The sequence below is a fragment of the Nipponia nippon genome, unplaced genomic scaffold (genome assembly GCF_047370975.1).
Source record: "Nipponia nippon isolate SJK-2023a ecotype South Korea unplaced genomic scaffold, ASM4737097v1 scaffold_4, whole genome shotgun sequence".
NCBI classification, from domain to species: Eukaryota; Metazoa; Chordata; class Aves; order Pelecaniformes; family Threskiornithidae; genus Nipponia; species Nipponia nippon.
In genome coordinates this window covers 57,738,767-57,755,546 of record NW_028262358.1, presented here as the reverse complement: position 1 = coordinate 57,755,546, position 16,780 = coordinate 57,738,767, and the positions used below count along the sequence as shown (strand labels likewise).

Here is a 16,780-nt window from a genome sequence, read left to right as displayed (position 1 = left end):
CTTCAGGAGGTGCACCCAAGAGATTTTGCCTCTTCTCAGGTTTAGGAGAAACCAAACCTTTCCATGTTTTAACAGGACCGGATGGGAATGAATTGTATTTGCCGTCTCTGAGGTGGGAAATGGATGCCATCTCACACCACACCCAATGGTACCTTCTGGAGGAATTCAGTAGTGTTCTCTACAGGAGATAATTTCACCCAGAAGTCCCTCATATTTATAATTTATTTTGAAAAGAGAGGAGTGATTTGGTTTAAATACTCTCCCACCCCAGGACATAACAAGCAAGTGGTCAAGTAACTAAGGGAATTCAGGTGTTTCAACATACTTCTTCAAAAAACAGACAAAATGTGAAGATACTTTCAGGAGGCAAAATAGCATTATAGGATGAGCTGCTGTCAGTGGGAGATGCCTCTCTCAGTGGTATAACTTCTGCATAATTATATATGTCTTTCTTACCTAGCCATTAAATGAATGCACTTGATGAGAAAATGAACCATGTAGCACATAATGATACAAAAAACCCCATAAAAACCTATGAGAAATGATGAACTTTGTCCAAACCTTCCTCACGAGATTCATTACAGCTCTTCATTATAGTTAATCATTTTCAAGAGCAATATTCCATTTTAAATGCAGATTTTGACTTTTTGTCTAATACCTGGTATACAAACTCAGCTAAAAGGGAACAGTACTGTAGTATGATTTTTTTAAAGTCTTCTTTCAAGTTTTAAACTGCATCGGGGGAATATCTGGTTCAGGGAACAAAGGAGGAAAACAGACAGGGGGTAGATGGGAAGGCAAATACCCCTTTGAGTCTGGCACATGTTGCCATTAAAGAAATCCAGCTATACCATACAGAAACCCTGTGCCTAAGACTTCATTTGAATTTTTTATTTGGAGCCTGCACAAGCCAAGAAGGATTCTGTCTGTGTAAGTACATAGACAACACTCGGTGGTCCTACATGTATGTGATTACAGATTTTGGAGCGTCCTGCTTTGCTTCCAGACTGGGGGACGGCGATGCTGTCGCCAGGGAGGCTGCGGGAGCTGAGAGCAACCATGACGCAGGCCAGGCAGGGGCGAGCAGCAGCTCCGGTCCCTCCTGGGCACCAGAGAAAATCAGCCACAGCTATTTACTGGGTAACGCATTTGAGGGGATGCTGCTTCCTCTTCCTTTACTTGGGCAATCTCCAGCTATACACTAAATCACACTTCTCTGCTGGTATGCTCCACAGACTTTAATTAGACTTTATTTGCCTTTATACTCAAAATATACAGGTTCTGTTCAAGTAGGCAAATGGGAAGAATACACCTTGGGTTTTGCCACACTGTGAAGGATGCTTTCAAACAAGCTTGGATCCAAATCATTCTTAGACAGTGTATACACTGTAAGGATTAGTGTTGTGAAGAAGCTTCTAGGGATTTTTTTATTATTATTATTATTTTTTGAAAAAAGGCTACCATGCATGTTCAGAAACATGTTAAAGTGGTTTCATTAGCAGAATTATAATCCTTCCATCTAACACTAACATTTTATGAACGTCTGTAGGGTTTGTTAACCAGCCTCATCATCCACTTAAGAGAAATATATTCAGGAAGTTAAAAATAAGATGGTGCAGAATGAGGACAGGCATATCTTACCTCAGCAGAGTTGGCTGAATTCTGGACACCAGCAAATCCATGTCCTCCAGCTGAATCAAAAATCTATTAAAAATATTACAGATAAATAAATAGGTTAAACAAATAAAACCCTTTACTTTTTACCTGGGTTAGGTAAATTCTTCGAAAAATAAAAATGAAAACTAAATGAATAAATATATATCAACCTGCTAAACCCCAGGGATCTTTTTGTAATTTTTATAGCTTTATTCTAACTAGAAGAAGTATTAAAGAAATACAAATCTCCCTCTATAAAGAAAATTTAAGCAAGTTTTCTCTTTCAGACTACATGCACACTCACATTTGAATATGTATAAAAGCATTCATGCCCTTGTTTTTTCCTATCTACTGTTTAGCAGTAAGATTAAAGTATTTCACCTTCAAATCATGCACTATGCTCGAAGTTATAGTTTCACCCTTGGGGATACTGTTAGGTACAGCTACAAATCTCATAATGATTTAAAGGAACTATTTCAAATCATTGTTGTTGTTTTCTAAAACTTCTTACCCTATAGTTTGTCATCTCTTCTAACTGAGCAGTTAGCTTGACACTATTGATGGAAACTTTTAGCTTAGCTTTAAAGGCATACTTGACCCAAAACTTGCACTATTAAGTAATGAAAATAGCTGACCACTGCATCTGCTTTGGAAGTGATGAAAGCAGAAACTGAGACTTACATTCCCCATCTGTTTCTAAAGCTTAACTACTAGTATCTCACCAAGGTGTTAGGCTTATTAATAAATTTTTTTAAAAATCCAATAAATAGCTATGAATACAATCAGACATTTCAGCAATAAGAGTTGTATAAACACACAGATAGATCTATATAGTTTATACACGATGTTGAAATTTGCAGGTTATATCATTACCCTCCTGAAGTGCAAATATAAATAGCATTTTTTTAGCTCCTTCTGCAGTCAACAAATCAGGACAATATCAAACTTACATCTGAGCGTTTTTTCTTTAGGTTTTTCTTTTCTTTTTAATTTTTTTTTGTACTAGCAAAAGCCTTTTGGATAATCCAAGACAACAACAAACCCTCTCTTAAAATTCCGTATGAAATCCCGTTTTTGCCAATGCAAATAAAGGGCACCGCTTCTGAACTTCCTCTTCCTTGTCTCGCCCACAGATGTAATCAAAGTATTTTATTGTTTATGATTTCTCAAAACAGTTTATCATTTAGACACAATAAAGCAGATAAGCATTTAAGAAACTGAGGATAATGTGAGCCTAGACATCTCCCATCTGCTACAGTGCAGTTTTATTAACTGATTTGTAAAAGACTGAGCTACTTCATTAATGTTTACGAAAGCCTCCCAGCATAGAAACTCAGAACCTTTTTTTAATTGATACCATAAAATTAAACTTAAGATAAAATTAAGAACTTCTCTCACACAACAATGTTCAAAAATATACCATCTAATTTTGAAGTTAGGGTACAGCAGATTAAAACATACCAGCTCCAGTCAAATGAACTTTAATTAAATGCAAGAAAGCAAGACATTTTTAACCTATTGTTCGACACAGACATCGCAGCACAATGAGCAGAGAAGCGAGCTCCACTTTTCTGCTTAACCCAGTTTCCCAGTGGGCTGGAAGAGCCGACAAGAAAAGCAGCCTCAGGCCTATTCTGATTTTGATACACAATTATGTGCATACACAGACGTCTGAGCAAGGACATGGCTCCCTTTTCAGCCACCTTCTAGGTTCACAGGTCAGTTTTCAAGCCATACCCTTAAAAATTCCTCAGTTTATGGGTATGAGTCATAGCCTGGTGTTATTCATATGCAACACTCAGCATTTACATTTCCTTAATTTTATTGTAGGATGTTTAATGAAAAACGAAACAAAACAAAACAAAAAAAAACAACAACCAAGAACCTCAGCTGGGGGATGAACGAGTGTTCAAAAAATGAATATTTTTTTGGGCGAGCTGGTTGTGAAGTTTGGAATAAGGAGGGTGAGGACGCAGCAGGGACCCCTCTGCCTGCACCAGGGCTCCCTCCTCCACAGGAGGAGCACTGGGAGGGCAGTAGGAGCCTCCCCTCCTTGCCACAGAAATAAGATTCCCTGTCCCCGAGCTCTGCAAAATCCCCTTCATGGGCTATAAAGCATATGGGAGGACATATTACCCAGTTAAGACAGAGAGAGGTATCAGCTCTGCTGGGAACGGAGCTAAGGGGCATAACAGTCCTTCCCTCAGGGCTCTTATTAATAAAGAAATAGAGGTGCAGGACTGACAGACTGGCCTCACCTGCTGGGGAACACAGGGGAAATTATGTAAAAAGGATGACCTGGAGAAAATTTCTCCTTCAGTTCTCTCTTTCATAAGACAGACTTGAGTTTTATTCTTATTGAATTTCACCATGTAAACACATCTTGATCGATATGCTAAAATGGATAACAGTCACCCAAAGAAGCTTAATCCCAGTGTAACACATAGATAAATATTTACCTATTAAAAATACAAACGCCTAGACCAGAAAATCCTGACATGTTATTTTGCAACATCAAATCTGTTGCATCAGCTCTGGGACTATTGCAGTATGTGTACAGATAGGCTTGTTTAAATATTCCACAAGCAGATTACCAGATGCAAGGACAGCCGATCATAGATTTTTAACTAATAAAATGAAAATACAAGGGCCAGAGAACAGCAGGAGCAGTCACCTAATGAACAATGCACAAAATACTGCTTTGCAGGAGAAACAGCAGACGTGGCAAAGGCTAGTGAAAATAGTAATGTTCTGAGTGTGGGTGCTCCTCTACGCCTTCTGCCTCACCGTCAAGGAAGCGTCTCTGCTGTTATTTACCTTTTTGTCAGGGAGAAGGCAGCGAACTTTTGGTTCACATTTAATTGTGTTTTTACTGGGAAAATACAGACTCCTGAAGTGTGGGGTTTACACTAAATGCATGCATGGGCCATTAGTTTCACAAAGAGAAAATGACCCTGTGAGATGCTGTAGCTTCATTAGCAGTAACGCAGCCCTTCAGCGGGGGCACGCAGAAGCACAGCCCCTCTCCCCGTGGCCAGCCAGCCCCAGCACATCAAACCTGCGCTAAGCCTTCAGCTGGTGTAAACTGGCACGGCTTTATTAGTCAGCTCTCTGCACCCGCAGCTGGCCTCCTGCATGCCAGCATGCTTCTTCTGTCGGCTAAAATGTACTTCCAAGCGGGGCATGTTGCTTTGAGAGGCCATGCCAAAGACTGCTGTCTTTGCAGCAGTCTCTCCTCTTTTTCCCTTGAAGACTCACCTACGTTACTCCACATTAAATTGCAATAGTACTTCAGAGTCCCAGTCATAAGCCAGCACAACACTCTGTTAAGGACCGTGCATACAGGCTATCTCCAAAGAAATCCTACTTCCAAACAGTTTGCAATGTGCCAGAAGGCAAGTTTTGTTACAAATTCAAACCAGATGGTCTTGTGCTGCTGATAATAAACTAACCCACTAGGTCAAAACCTCTCATTCACCAATCTTATTTATCACAAAGAAACCCAAAATTAGATATATATTCTTCACAAGTGATGTTCCCATTGCAAGTCTGCCACATCTACTGAAACTGCGAATGCAAATTTGATAGACAGACATCTCCTACCCTATGCATCAACAGCACCTCGCAGGATGAGCCCCAGCAGAAACAAACTGCAAATAAGATCTACCTGAGTTATGGAAGGTCGCTTTTCTTTTCCTTTTCTTGCCAATGTGTCCAGTCCTTTTAGCGAAGAAAATAAACCCTTCTTATTTCGGACTCTTTGTGACAGAGATAGGGTACGTTTCCTGAGAGCAGATTCATCCCTGGAGCAGATCTATTTAAACACAGAGACAGGTCTTCCTATATCACTTTCATAAGAGCAAAATATTGACAGTTATTTCAACTTGAGGCATCATATGAGAGTTACTTCAGTTCACCTCAATGTAATACGCTAAGGCGCAAGGACAGTGTTCTAAACTTTCAGCAGTGATGCTTGTTTTGGTATTCCCGTGGCACGATAGCGCAATTTTTTTGTCATGGGGCAAAATTAGAAGGTCATAGGAAGGGAGGAACTGAGAAAATAGCGCTCTGTACAACAAAAGAAGTTAATGGAAAGACTCCAAAGAAGAATGATAACCTATCATTCAGATATGAAATTGCTAGAGGAAGGAAGACTCTCAAAATTGCCAAACATAGGAGATAAACGTGCTATGGCACGGAGTTATTAACAAGCAATGACATAAACCACACAGATAAAAACAGTGACAGAGAGAAACACATTCCCTCATGGGACTTTCAGAACTACTATTCAAACTGACTTCTCGTGCAGCAGATGTGGTCCCACCCCCCACTGCCAAGATCAGCGTCACAGCCCTGCCAAGGTTAAAGAGCAGAGGCTAATCTGCTACCACCATACTTCACTTAAAGCCGACAGGGTGACAACAGCTTACAGCAGCTGAGGGTCTCCCTCATTCTTCTTTGCAAACACAGGCCACAGTTCTTAAAAAGTGACTTATAATTTTGGATTCTCTCTAGTTTTAGCCTATTCTAAAAATACTTCCTCTTCAGGAGAGTGTCAAACATTTTCTGAAAAACAGAGCCATCTGGGACCTTCAAAACAGATCAGCTCAGCCCAGAGGGACCCGAATCACTTTTGGAAATTTCAGCGTTAGGCTTTTTTCACTCTAAGTGACTTAGCTCCTATACACTTTAAACTCCGAACTCAGTGGAGGTGAAATTGCAGTGACAAAATTTCAACACAATGACTCATCTACATCTGAAGAATATTTTTTTGTTTGTTTCTTTTTTAGATATAGGCCAGAAGTACCCAATTCTGGAGTCCTCAGGGGCCAAAAAAGAGACATGGCCATATCTTCATTGTTTCAAGGTCTGTGTCTGCAGAAGAACATTTTTTTTTTTGCAGTCAAGGAACAGGCAGAAAGGGAGAGAAGGGAACAGGGCTGTCTGAGACAATGCATGTGGGTGCAACCACGTATTATCCCAGTACAATATTAATGATGGCTTTGTGTAATGCACCCATGAAAAGTGCATTCGGACTTACCAATGCATGGAAGGATGAGACGGAGAAAATGCCAAGCCGCCCCAGTGCCAATTTTGAAGGACGACTGGCAGCAGCCAAAAGACTCTTTGGGTTTGGGAGCTCCCCACCTTGCAAACTGGCTAGGTAACATCGCATTCTGAAAAGGTCCATGTTAAATTTTTCCAGGTTCTGTTCCCATTGCTGGATCTGTTTAGATATAAAAAGGGACAATTAAAAGGGGAAAAATGTCTTTGTGGGCTGCACTGAAAATTCAAGCTCTTCCACAAACCCATAGTAAATTATTTTCATCTGGTGGTATATGGATTAGATTAGTTATTCCCTGCCAAAACACATTCAGTCATATTGTGTTACATCAACCCAAAAGATGGCTTGAAATAAAACAAAGCTGGTGGTCTTAAATGCATACTGACAAGATGAACATACCATGAACTTCGGGTAGTTTGATAGCCACAAAAGCAGTTACATAAAAACACAACCCTGTGGTTCATGAAGGCTTTTTTTTTTTTTCCCTTCTCTCTCTCTCTCTCTCTCTCTCTTTGGGAGATTAGTTTTGTTTCCTTCATTTTTACGAGCTTAGATTGTACAGCTGGCTGGCTGAAAGCAAAGCTGCATAGCTACACTAATGCACTATGCAAAATGAAGAAGCTACACTGATAGGTCCTCCTCATTCTCTACTATCATCCTATGGCCTCTCTATCTGTAAACAGGAGACAGTATTGGCAACACAACCACGCATGGTTCTTTGTCTGACTAATACGTAAAGACATGCTTATGTTCAAGCAAACTGCAAAAATGAGCTATATATGCCCAATATAAATCACTGGACCAAAAGCAAGAATGTATACATACCCTTCATGTAATTCTTAAACATATCAAACACAGGTACATGCAGATGTAACAGAGACCTTAATCCAGTTTCAATGTAAAATTAGAAAAGTGAAGAGATTCAAATATTTACTACACAAATAAAGTTCTGAATCAAGACTCAGATGACAGATTTTAAGTATCTGTGTAGATACACAGAATGTGTACACAAACACATTCTTATGCACTGCACCGAAGTCCAACTTTGCTTTTCATTTCCCCAACTTACAGACTGGTAGTTGCAGCTAAAATCTGCCCCACAGCGTACGATATACATTAATACTGACAAACAGTACAAATAAAAAGGCAGCTGTGTTTAACAGAGTAGGTACTTTCATACACGGCAAAGCAGAAGAGGCATGTCCATTAGATTAATGTACACTAAGTTCATGTACTGAAGATTGTTAAAATCCCCTGACAATGCTGATCTTCCAGTGTCAGCTCCAATCACTGCGTGTTGGTTGTTCAACAGGTGGTTTAGGGCTGCGGAGAAAGTTCATCCCATTTTCTCTAATGTGCATTGACTTTGTACCTTTCACCGGCACACCCTGCCTGTCCCTGTGCATATAGGCCACTATCACCATTATCACTACACTGAGATTAGCCAAGGTTGGGACAAGCACCTTTGTGACTCAGAAAACAGGCTGATAAATATAATAAAAATCTCAGGGGAACTATGACCTGCAGGCTCATCTAGAAGGAACATCAGTTCAGTTTCCTTATAATGCTGCCAAATATCACAAGAACTAAACAAGAATCTTGCCTCTTACTTTCAATGCTGAAAAAGTGAGCAATGAAAGGGTGAAAAAGGCTCTGTTAACAAAATGGTGCTGAGGCTTGTACCACAACTGAGACATTACCTACTCCTGCTTCCTTACACGTGTGCTCACAAACTGTGGCATCAGTTATGGCTATACTGTTGGAAGTAAGAGGTAATCTTATTTGGCAGGGAGAGTGAATAAAGGGAAGACAATATGCCATCTTGCACATCTGCAAATGCAAAATTATAATTTACGGTACACTTAAAAAAAATCTTTCAAGGAATGACTATTAAAAGCAAAAGATAGAATTTACAAAAGCTTATCATGAGAGCAATTCACAAAAGTCCAGAGAAAAAGGACAGAGATATACACATAATGAAGACGCCTCATCTAATCTCTCACCATTGTGCCCCAGAAAGAATAACCATTTTTTTTCTTGGGTTTATTTGATTATTGCTCTTTACTTTGCATTCTTTGTGCTCTCAGACACTCCTCACAGAGCATTTTTCTGCTTGCCAGTACTTTACGCATGGGACGACTCCAATAGGAGGTTTTGTGACGAGCTCTCTCTCTCTGTGTTGACACCCAACCAGAATGAAAACATAGATGTCAGCTTTTCACAAAGCCAAAAGCTACAAGCTCAGGTGAAGTCTTTCCCTTTGGGATGACACCTCCATGGGTACAGAGCCAAGGCAACTTTGAATAGCTCGGGAACAGAGCCAGGCTTGTTCTGGGTGCTGCTGGAGTGGAGCATCCTGTCCCCATTGAGCATAAGCTGAACACAGGCATCCTTGTGGTTCCGAGGCCTTCTTCAAAATCCCCATTAAACACTTCTAGTCAGTGTATTTTAAAATAAAGATAATTTAAGAAGGGGGAGTGGGGTACAACAAGAGGACATTCTGAAGAAATAGTTAAATCACGGTGTTTATCAGTCACGCAGGATGCTAGCTAATCAGCTCCAAAAGCATTGGTCATCACGACGTTACATTTAATGGCATTAGCAAAAGCTGTAGGCAGGGAATTTCTGGAATTGTCTTGTAGTCTTATCAAAACCAGGGATGTCTGGAACCAATTGGAGACCACGAACCAATACCAGCTGCTATTTGTCTAAGCCTTTTAAACTATGATAATTCTTCCTAAAGATTTATATTCTTGAAGACTAAATGGGGGAAGCACACAAATGAAAAAGCAACAACTTCAAAGCGCAGTATGACCTGGTCCATGAAGTTAATTTACAGCCTGCAGACTAGCTGCTGCAATCCTTATTCTGCTATTGTGTGAGGCAAATCTCCGCCCCACATGGGAGGACTGCCCGAAGGACGGCTCAAGGACTTAATTTCATCATGCACAGACAAAACGGCCCTTTTGAAATCTGCTCGAAAGCAAAGGGGAAAAAGTGGATGCACCAGACAGCCATGAGAGTAGGAACGGGTGACAAAGGCCAACAGCAGCACAAAGCAAGCCCGCAAAGCGATAAGAGATATGGCCCGACACGTGGCACGCCAAAACAAGCAAGCACACGTGAAATGCTTCTCATATGACCTGCTCAGCTGTTGCGCTTCCCTGCACCGCTGGCTACAGCACATGGGGCATCCAAAACCATCCTCTCTCAGTTGCCGTTTCAAAACCTCCATGAGAATTTCAAGGAAAAGCATTTAAGGCCTTTCCTAGAGGAAAGGGAGGATGTCATTCTCAGTACAGGCAAGTGTTCGGCAAGGATTTCTGGGTTAAGAGCACCTGGGAGAAAGGCAAGGAGGGGCCACGCAAATAAATGTATTCAGCCTAACAGGATCCCTGTAAGGCAGAGAGAAAAAGGAGGCTGTGGCTGAAGAGAGAGAAAGGAGTAAAATGTGGGAAGCCTTAAGAATTAGGGCCATGAATTATTCAGCCTGGGCCATCAGGAGAACTCATGCAAGGAAGCCTGGTGCAAGGACAAGACAGTAATGACGTAGGGAATGCTAGGTGACGGGATGAGCTTTTGTATCAGAGACTTAGTTCAGGAATGAGTTTTTAAGAGTTAACATACAAAGGAACATCAGCATGCTACTTTTCACAGTACTTTAGCTGTAATGATCATTTTCAGAACATAAATAGCCAATTCTCCTCCAGGTTAGTGAAAAAATCTATTCAGACACTAAGAAACAATTGTAAATTAATTATGTTTTAAATCACACAGACATATGAGCTAAAGGAAGATGCTCGAAAGCAGGTCTCTCTTAATTGAATAACCCTGCTAGGTTTTCTATAGGTAAACTCTAAAGTGGGAGCTTGGGAAAGGCAAGGGGTAAACATTCAGACCAGACAATACAGACCAGTGGTTTCCAGCAGGTAACACGGGGATCCATCGTTCCTATGTGATATACAGTCCTCTATGCAGGTGACATTTCTAGTGGCACCTCCACCTCCACTAGAACATGCCTAGGGTTTGCGGACTGTAAAGGGAGGGCCCTGACAGTCCCAGCGAAAGCAGTGCCAGTAGTTTTGCTCAGGGATGGTCCCTGGCTCCTCGCCCTTCTTATAGAACAGTGCAAGCATCTTTTGGGGGGCTGGGGAAGGACTGTCTCATTTTCAAGTACCTGTTCTGTACAGAGTAAGAAGAGTTCAGTGTGAACCATGAAACCACTATGTGAATGCTGGAAAGCAGTGCTGGAAATGACACCGTTATCAACTCAAAGTAGCAATACTTCAAGGACCTAGAGGAAGGATGGAAGAAATGTCCTAGACTGCTCAACTGGTAACAACATACCAGTTTTCCACTTGGCACTCATTTAAGGTAGCACAAAAGAAAAGCTGCACAGGAAGGAGGGCCTTCTCTCGGTGCATAAGCCTCTAAAACTGATTGGATTTAGTGACGGTTCTTATACCATATAGAAACACGAGCTCCTCCCTGACACAATTCACTATCTGTAGCAGTAAAAAATTCAAAACTTTTCCCCTACACAACATCATCTTCCCAGATGGAAAGTGTCTCTGAAAGCTGATGTCAGGAACTGAATGGATTTAAAAGAAACTTTTGCTGCTGTTTTATATGAACAGTTTTTCAACCACACTACAAACAACACCAAACTCTTTGCATTCCAGTCCCTGGTTCTCAGACACAATTCATATTGTACCCATCTGGATAAATGAGTCACTTGGTTTCTGGGGACAGGGAAAAGATTTTTATTGTCATTACTTCCTAAAAAGAACTCAAAGAAGAAAAAACATCCCTCTCCCAGAAATTCCATTACTTTAAAGGACACTACGGAGATACTGTCATAACTTTTAGCTCAAAGAAATAAAAAAGGGAACATGATAGAGTATAACAACAACGATGTGCAATTAGCAATACCCTTTATTCTTCATTCTGCCTAGTGACTTAAAAAACGGTTAAGAAAATTTCCTGAAATAACAAGACAACAACAGCTTTTTTTACAATAAATGCCATCTTTCTGCTTGTTCTGGAAGGACAGAATTTTCATAATTTCTAACCAAAACAGATAGAGGAAATCTTATTCCCAGTACCCCTGATAGCACAAAAGTACACCCGCGTGTACCTAATTTACATTCTTGTTAATAATCTGATTGAAATTGGCAGTACCACATCTATGTCTATAGCTAGGGATGTAATTACGAAAGCCACTGAATCTCATTATCTAGCTGCCCCTCCTCAAAAACCAGAAGACCAGCCCTTCCTGCACAGGCTCCCCCACCAGCTTTGTCATATGAGATAATGCTATGCAACTCCACATTCAGTAACAGTTTATTCATTATTCATTATTTTATACTAAATCTTTGTGAAACAAAGATGGAAATTCACCCATCTGCAAAACAGTAATTACAGCAGTGAGGAGAATGGAGATGACTTTCCTTAACTTTCCTGGCTGCCTTCTCACTTCATTCCATAGTGACTGGCTACTACCAAAAGAGAAGGATTTTGCTAATGATGTAGACAGGGACCATCCCACGCTGAAGCGTGACACCCAAAAAGAAATAGTACTGAATCTCTCAGAAAGCGGAGCTCTGCTCTAGCCAGTTCAAAGACCACCCAAACTGAAGATCTGTTATAACAAGTTTAGATATTGTTTTCTAGTTTAGGAGGATACGGAAGAAAGAAAAGTAACTGTATATTGTGATTCACATTGAATTTGTATGCAGCAGAACTGGCAAGTGCTAGCAAAGTTCCCTGAAAAGATTCTCTTTGAGTGTTGTTACTGGAGTTTTCATCAGAATGTCAGACACTATTTCACCAGATGTTTTAAAGAAAATGAAGACATGAAATTTGGGCTTTGGGGAGCCTGAAGAATAAAATCCCCCAAACTACTCCAGTCACCTTCCTATAAATGTGAGAGAAAAGAGAAAGTGTCAGGTACATTTTAAACAAAAAAAGTAATGAAGTTACGCTCTGTGTAAAAAGCCAAAGACCACCGCAGGGAAGGGAAGAAATACTAATGGATTTAATGACTACCCAGAGTTAACAGGACATCACCTTAGTGATCCCCTTATTTTGATTTTTATGGCAACAGATAAATTACTTTTATTTGGAGGACACACATGAAAACTTCCATAAAAATCACCTCCAAGCATATGCCTGTTCTTCTCATTAATGCCTCATCATTTCAGTGCCTGCAAGTCAATATCTGTGTTCATAACTCATCTGATAAGTAAGTTAAGTATCATGTGCACAGAAAATATGAATCACATCAGAAACCTCTGAATGGCTTGGAAAACATGATTATACCAATATATTAAAATTTGAAGAGAAAAGCCCAGGATGCTTTCAAGAAACTGTTATTCGTATTATTGTTCTAAAAGGAGACAACACAATAGATTTATGTACCAAGTACATAAAGAAGCACACCCAGAGCTGCGGTGCTCTCACTGTGAGGTAGATTTTCCATCCCATTAAAACCAGTTCTACAGGCACAAACAGCCTCGCTTTTGACTTAATGTGCAATATTTTGTTGAAAGGGCTCCGAATAAATGCTAATAATTCCTTCCACTAACTTCAGTAGCAGTTAGACAGGGCTTCATATTCACAGCAAACACTGTGATTTCTCTAGCAGGTTAAACAGCTAGGAAAACTAATATTTTTTTTAAAGACTGTGACTCCACAGGCTTTGAAATTCATCTTGGTGCCAGGGGATTTTCAAACTTGCTACCTTTCATCTTAATTCTCTTTGGTTTAGGGGAGAAGTTACACCCTGGGGGAATACCACCACCCACAACATATTTATTACATATAGTAATATAAACACACGTGGCTGTAGGTAGTATGTGCAGAGCTGGGATTTCCAGCCATGCCACCAGTGGCCTACTGGAACTGGTTGCTTCACTGATCTCTTCTAAACTGCCCAACGATATCAATAGCTATGTGAAGAGCTGCCATTTTCTCTTAAACAGTTACTAAGTGTAGTATTATTATTGGACCAGTAAACCCAGATAGTGAGAATCCCTGATCTAGGCCACAAGGCTGAAGACATTTCTCAACCAGTTTAATAGTGTCAAGTCTCTAAAACAATCATTTCTCTAGAAAACCAACATTTTCCTTGTCATTTTTTTTGTTTGCACTTCTGTTTAGCATGAGCTTTATCACTTGCTAGCCTGCAAAACCACCAAATTTAAAAGATAGTATCAGATGAGCTTCTCCAGTCCATTTGCTGGACACCAGAAAGAAACATGTATGCACATTAAAATACCTACAGCAATTTTAGAAGTCCAGGTTTCCTTACTGCAACTGTCTTTCAGGTGATGGTAACTGTGAAACAAGAAAAGGTTTTGCTTGCTTGTAAAGCCCTGTGAATTACTAAGTCTTCAGCAGAGAAGTATTGGTTTTAAATCAATACAGATGTGAAAGAAAATAGAAAGTTGAGGTTGGGTGGTTGCTTTTCTGAGGAAGAGGAAGGAAAAGGAGAAAGGATTTAGAAATCACAGTTTCCAAGATTATTCCCCAGTGGAAAGAAACTAAGACTGTGCCTCATCCTTCTACATAAAAAACCGCCGTGGTCCCTCTGAAGTCAATCACGCTATTTCCGCTGACTTCCCAAAATACATCACCAGTGAAGTTTTCCAGCACAGGATGTAGGGCATGCTTATAAACTACAGTACTGGCAATACCATATACTTCAGCATGGAGGAATCATAACTGCCACATGATTGAAAACACCACCAAATTTACACAAAACCAAACCCAGAATTTATATTCCTCTTGTTACTCAAAGTGGGCAAAAGACAACTAAACAACCACAGTTACTAAACAACTGAGCTACATACATGGAAACTTCTCCCTCAGGAATAATGTTTTTCAAAATTGTTAGCTTACTAAGTATATGAAGAATTCTTGGTTACTAATTACATCAAGATTTTTTTTCCTTTGCAAAAGCCCATCTCTAAGACATGAAATCAAAAGATCAGAAACCCAGTTATCTATTGACTTTTCTCTGAAGTGACTTTGCCAACAAACCTTCAGCAATTGTAAGGAGAGATTTTATAGAGATCAAAGGGAGCAAGACTGGAGAAAAGGCTCATTATAAATTTATTGTTTGCTAACTAGTGGATGTTTGCACATGATCCATCTCACTCTGTCTCACTGGTTTGCTCTCATTCAACGTTTTGAGACATTCACAGACAGAAGATTAACAGGAATAAATCTTCTGCATCCCTAGTGATGGATTTCAGTTCTAGCAGAACACAGCCAACTTCTTCCAGGGACTGAGCTGGAAAACAACAGCAGTTGTTCAAGGACAGAACATCTAATTAGCAGATAGTAAGAGAGCACCATTAATACTCTTCAGCTGACTCTAGATAAACTACTAGCATCAGTATCTAATGGTGGGAGGGGTAAATTAAGTTACTATACATCAGGATTTTTCCTCAGTGCATCACATGTTACAAGCACTAGACATCTCTAGAAATCTGTATATTCTTCTAGGTCTCAAAATCTACTGCAATAAAAGGATGCTTAACGTTTTTCCTCCTCCATTCACCTCACTAGGCTCTGAAGCATGAAATAAAGTGACCTGGAAATAAATTAAGAACATCTGAGCACTCAAAGGGCTTATGAACATCTGCACCACAAATCCCTACACAAACCTGCATACTTCGCTCATGCAGCTTCAGACTGAAGTGTGCTACAGGAGCTTGACAGTGAAGTCAGTACCAGTCAGTATGCCCTTCATCAAGTTCAAACCAGTATAGTAAGAATTTTAAATATTATAAGCATCAAATTCATGAAACTAAAAGTGTTCCACTAACCAAAGAAACATAATTATGCTGTATTGGATCAAAGGAAACAAACGTCGGTTGCTACTCAAGAGGCCATAATGTGCAGCCTAAAGTAATGACAAAGCAATAGCTACTCTGACCGGAAAGGCAGGTAGGGATGGGTTCTCAAATACCAGTCAACGAATTGAAATTATCACGTCTTCTTTTAATGACCTAATAAAATAAAAGATACGGCAACCTCAGTCCATAGACCTATTAGACTAAACTACTGGACAAGTTTAGTACATGAGAGGCCCTGGGTAGTGAAGCCTTTGCCCGAACACTAAGCATGTCTAATTAAAGCATCTTTTGCCAGTTGCTGCCTGCAAAACTGGGGACATGGGCAAGACATCAACATCTCAAGATGTCCTTCCACAAGGTATCACTGGAGTGATTCCTGGTTCATGTGCTGGAAGTGAGAGCAGGGTAAGGCTTGATGTCTATGCACCACCGTACAGACAATAAGGTGACCATTTTCACTGAGGAACAGTTCTGGCTGCTCATCAACCTGTCCTGACCTTTTGTCTTAGGCATGGCTTGGCTAAAATCCCAAGGTACATACACACATGAACACTAAATTTTGGGGGGGTTGTTCCAGTTTTTGTTTTAAAAACAAATCTTAGTGGTGAATCTTCCTCAGCACTAAGCTGCTGCTTTAGCCAAGATACAGGCATTCCTACCACCATAATTTGAAAATGTGATCAGAATAACACATCAGGCATTCAGAAGCCATACTCAGATTTGCAGGGGGAGGCAACTCAGCTCATTTCTTGCTGCAATGAAACAAAATTAGCCTAAGCACAAGTTTAGATGCAAACATCTTGTCTGCTCCAGCCACGGGCAAAGATCTTGCCTGTAATGTGTCAGCTCTCCCAAGCTAAGCAGTGATGGCCCTGGGCTTATACCGAGATGAAAAATTCCCAGCATGCAACCAGAGTGTGTTACAAGAAGTGCTGTTAGTGACTAAGTGTCCCCCTTTTCCTTGAATTGATACTGGTATAATGCTCCAGTGGCTGCCAGTGGTACTCATGGCAGTGCTTTTCCACCTAGAATGGAAAACCTCTGGTCTTTACTTCTTGTTCTCATTTAGACTCCTACGGGGCTTTTTAAGAATCCTAGTAGATCCTGGCCTTCTAGTCATGGCTAAATTTCAACCGAAGCACATGGTTTTGTCTGCCTCAGTCCATCCTCCAATTTTATTTGGATAACGTACTCT

The 16,780-nt window shown here is 40.3% G+C and overlaps 1 protein-coding gene across 4 annotated transcripts in view; it reads right to left on the bottom strand.

The window, feature by feature from the left end:
* TIAM2 (TIAM Rac1 associated GEF 2) overlaps window positions 1–16,780 on the bottom strand; it is a 175,718-nt gene that overhangs the window by 58,556 nt on the left and 100,382 nt on the right. For all 4 annotated transcript variants that reach the window (XM_087773418.1, XM_087773417.1, XM_087773419.1 and 1 more), the window contains 3 exons: window positions 6,698–6,883; window positions 5,324–5,470; window positions 1,642–1,704 (listed from right to left, as the gene is read on the bottom strand). In XM_087773418.1, coding sequence (XP_087629544.1) covers window positions 1,642–1,704; window positions 5,324–5,470; window positions 6,698–6,883 — 396 coding nt within the window. The remainder of the gene's footprint in view (window positions 1–1,641; window positions 1,705–5,323; window positions 5,471–6,697; window positions 6,884–16,780) is intronic.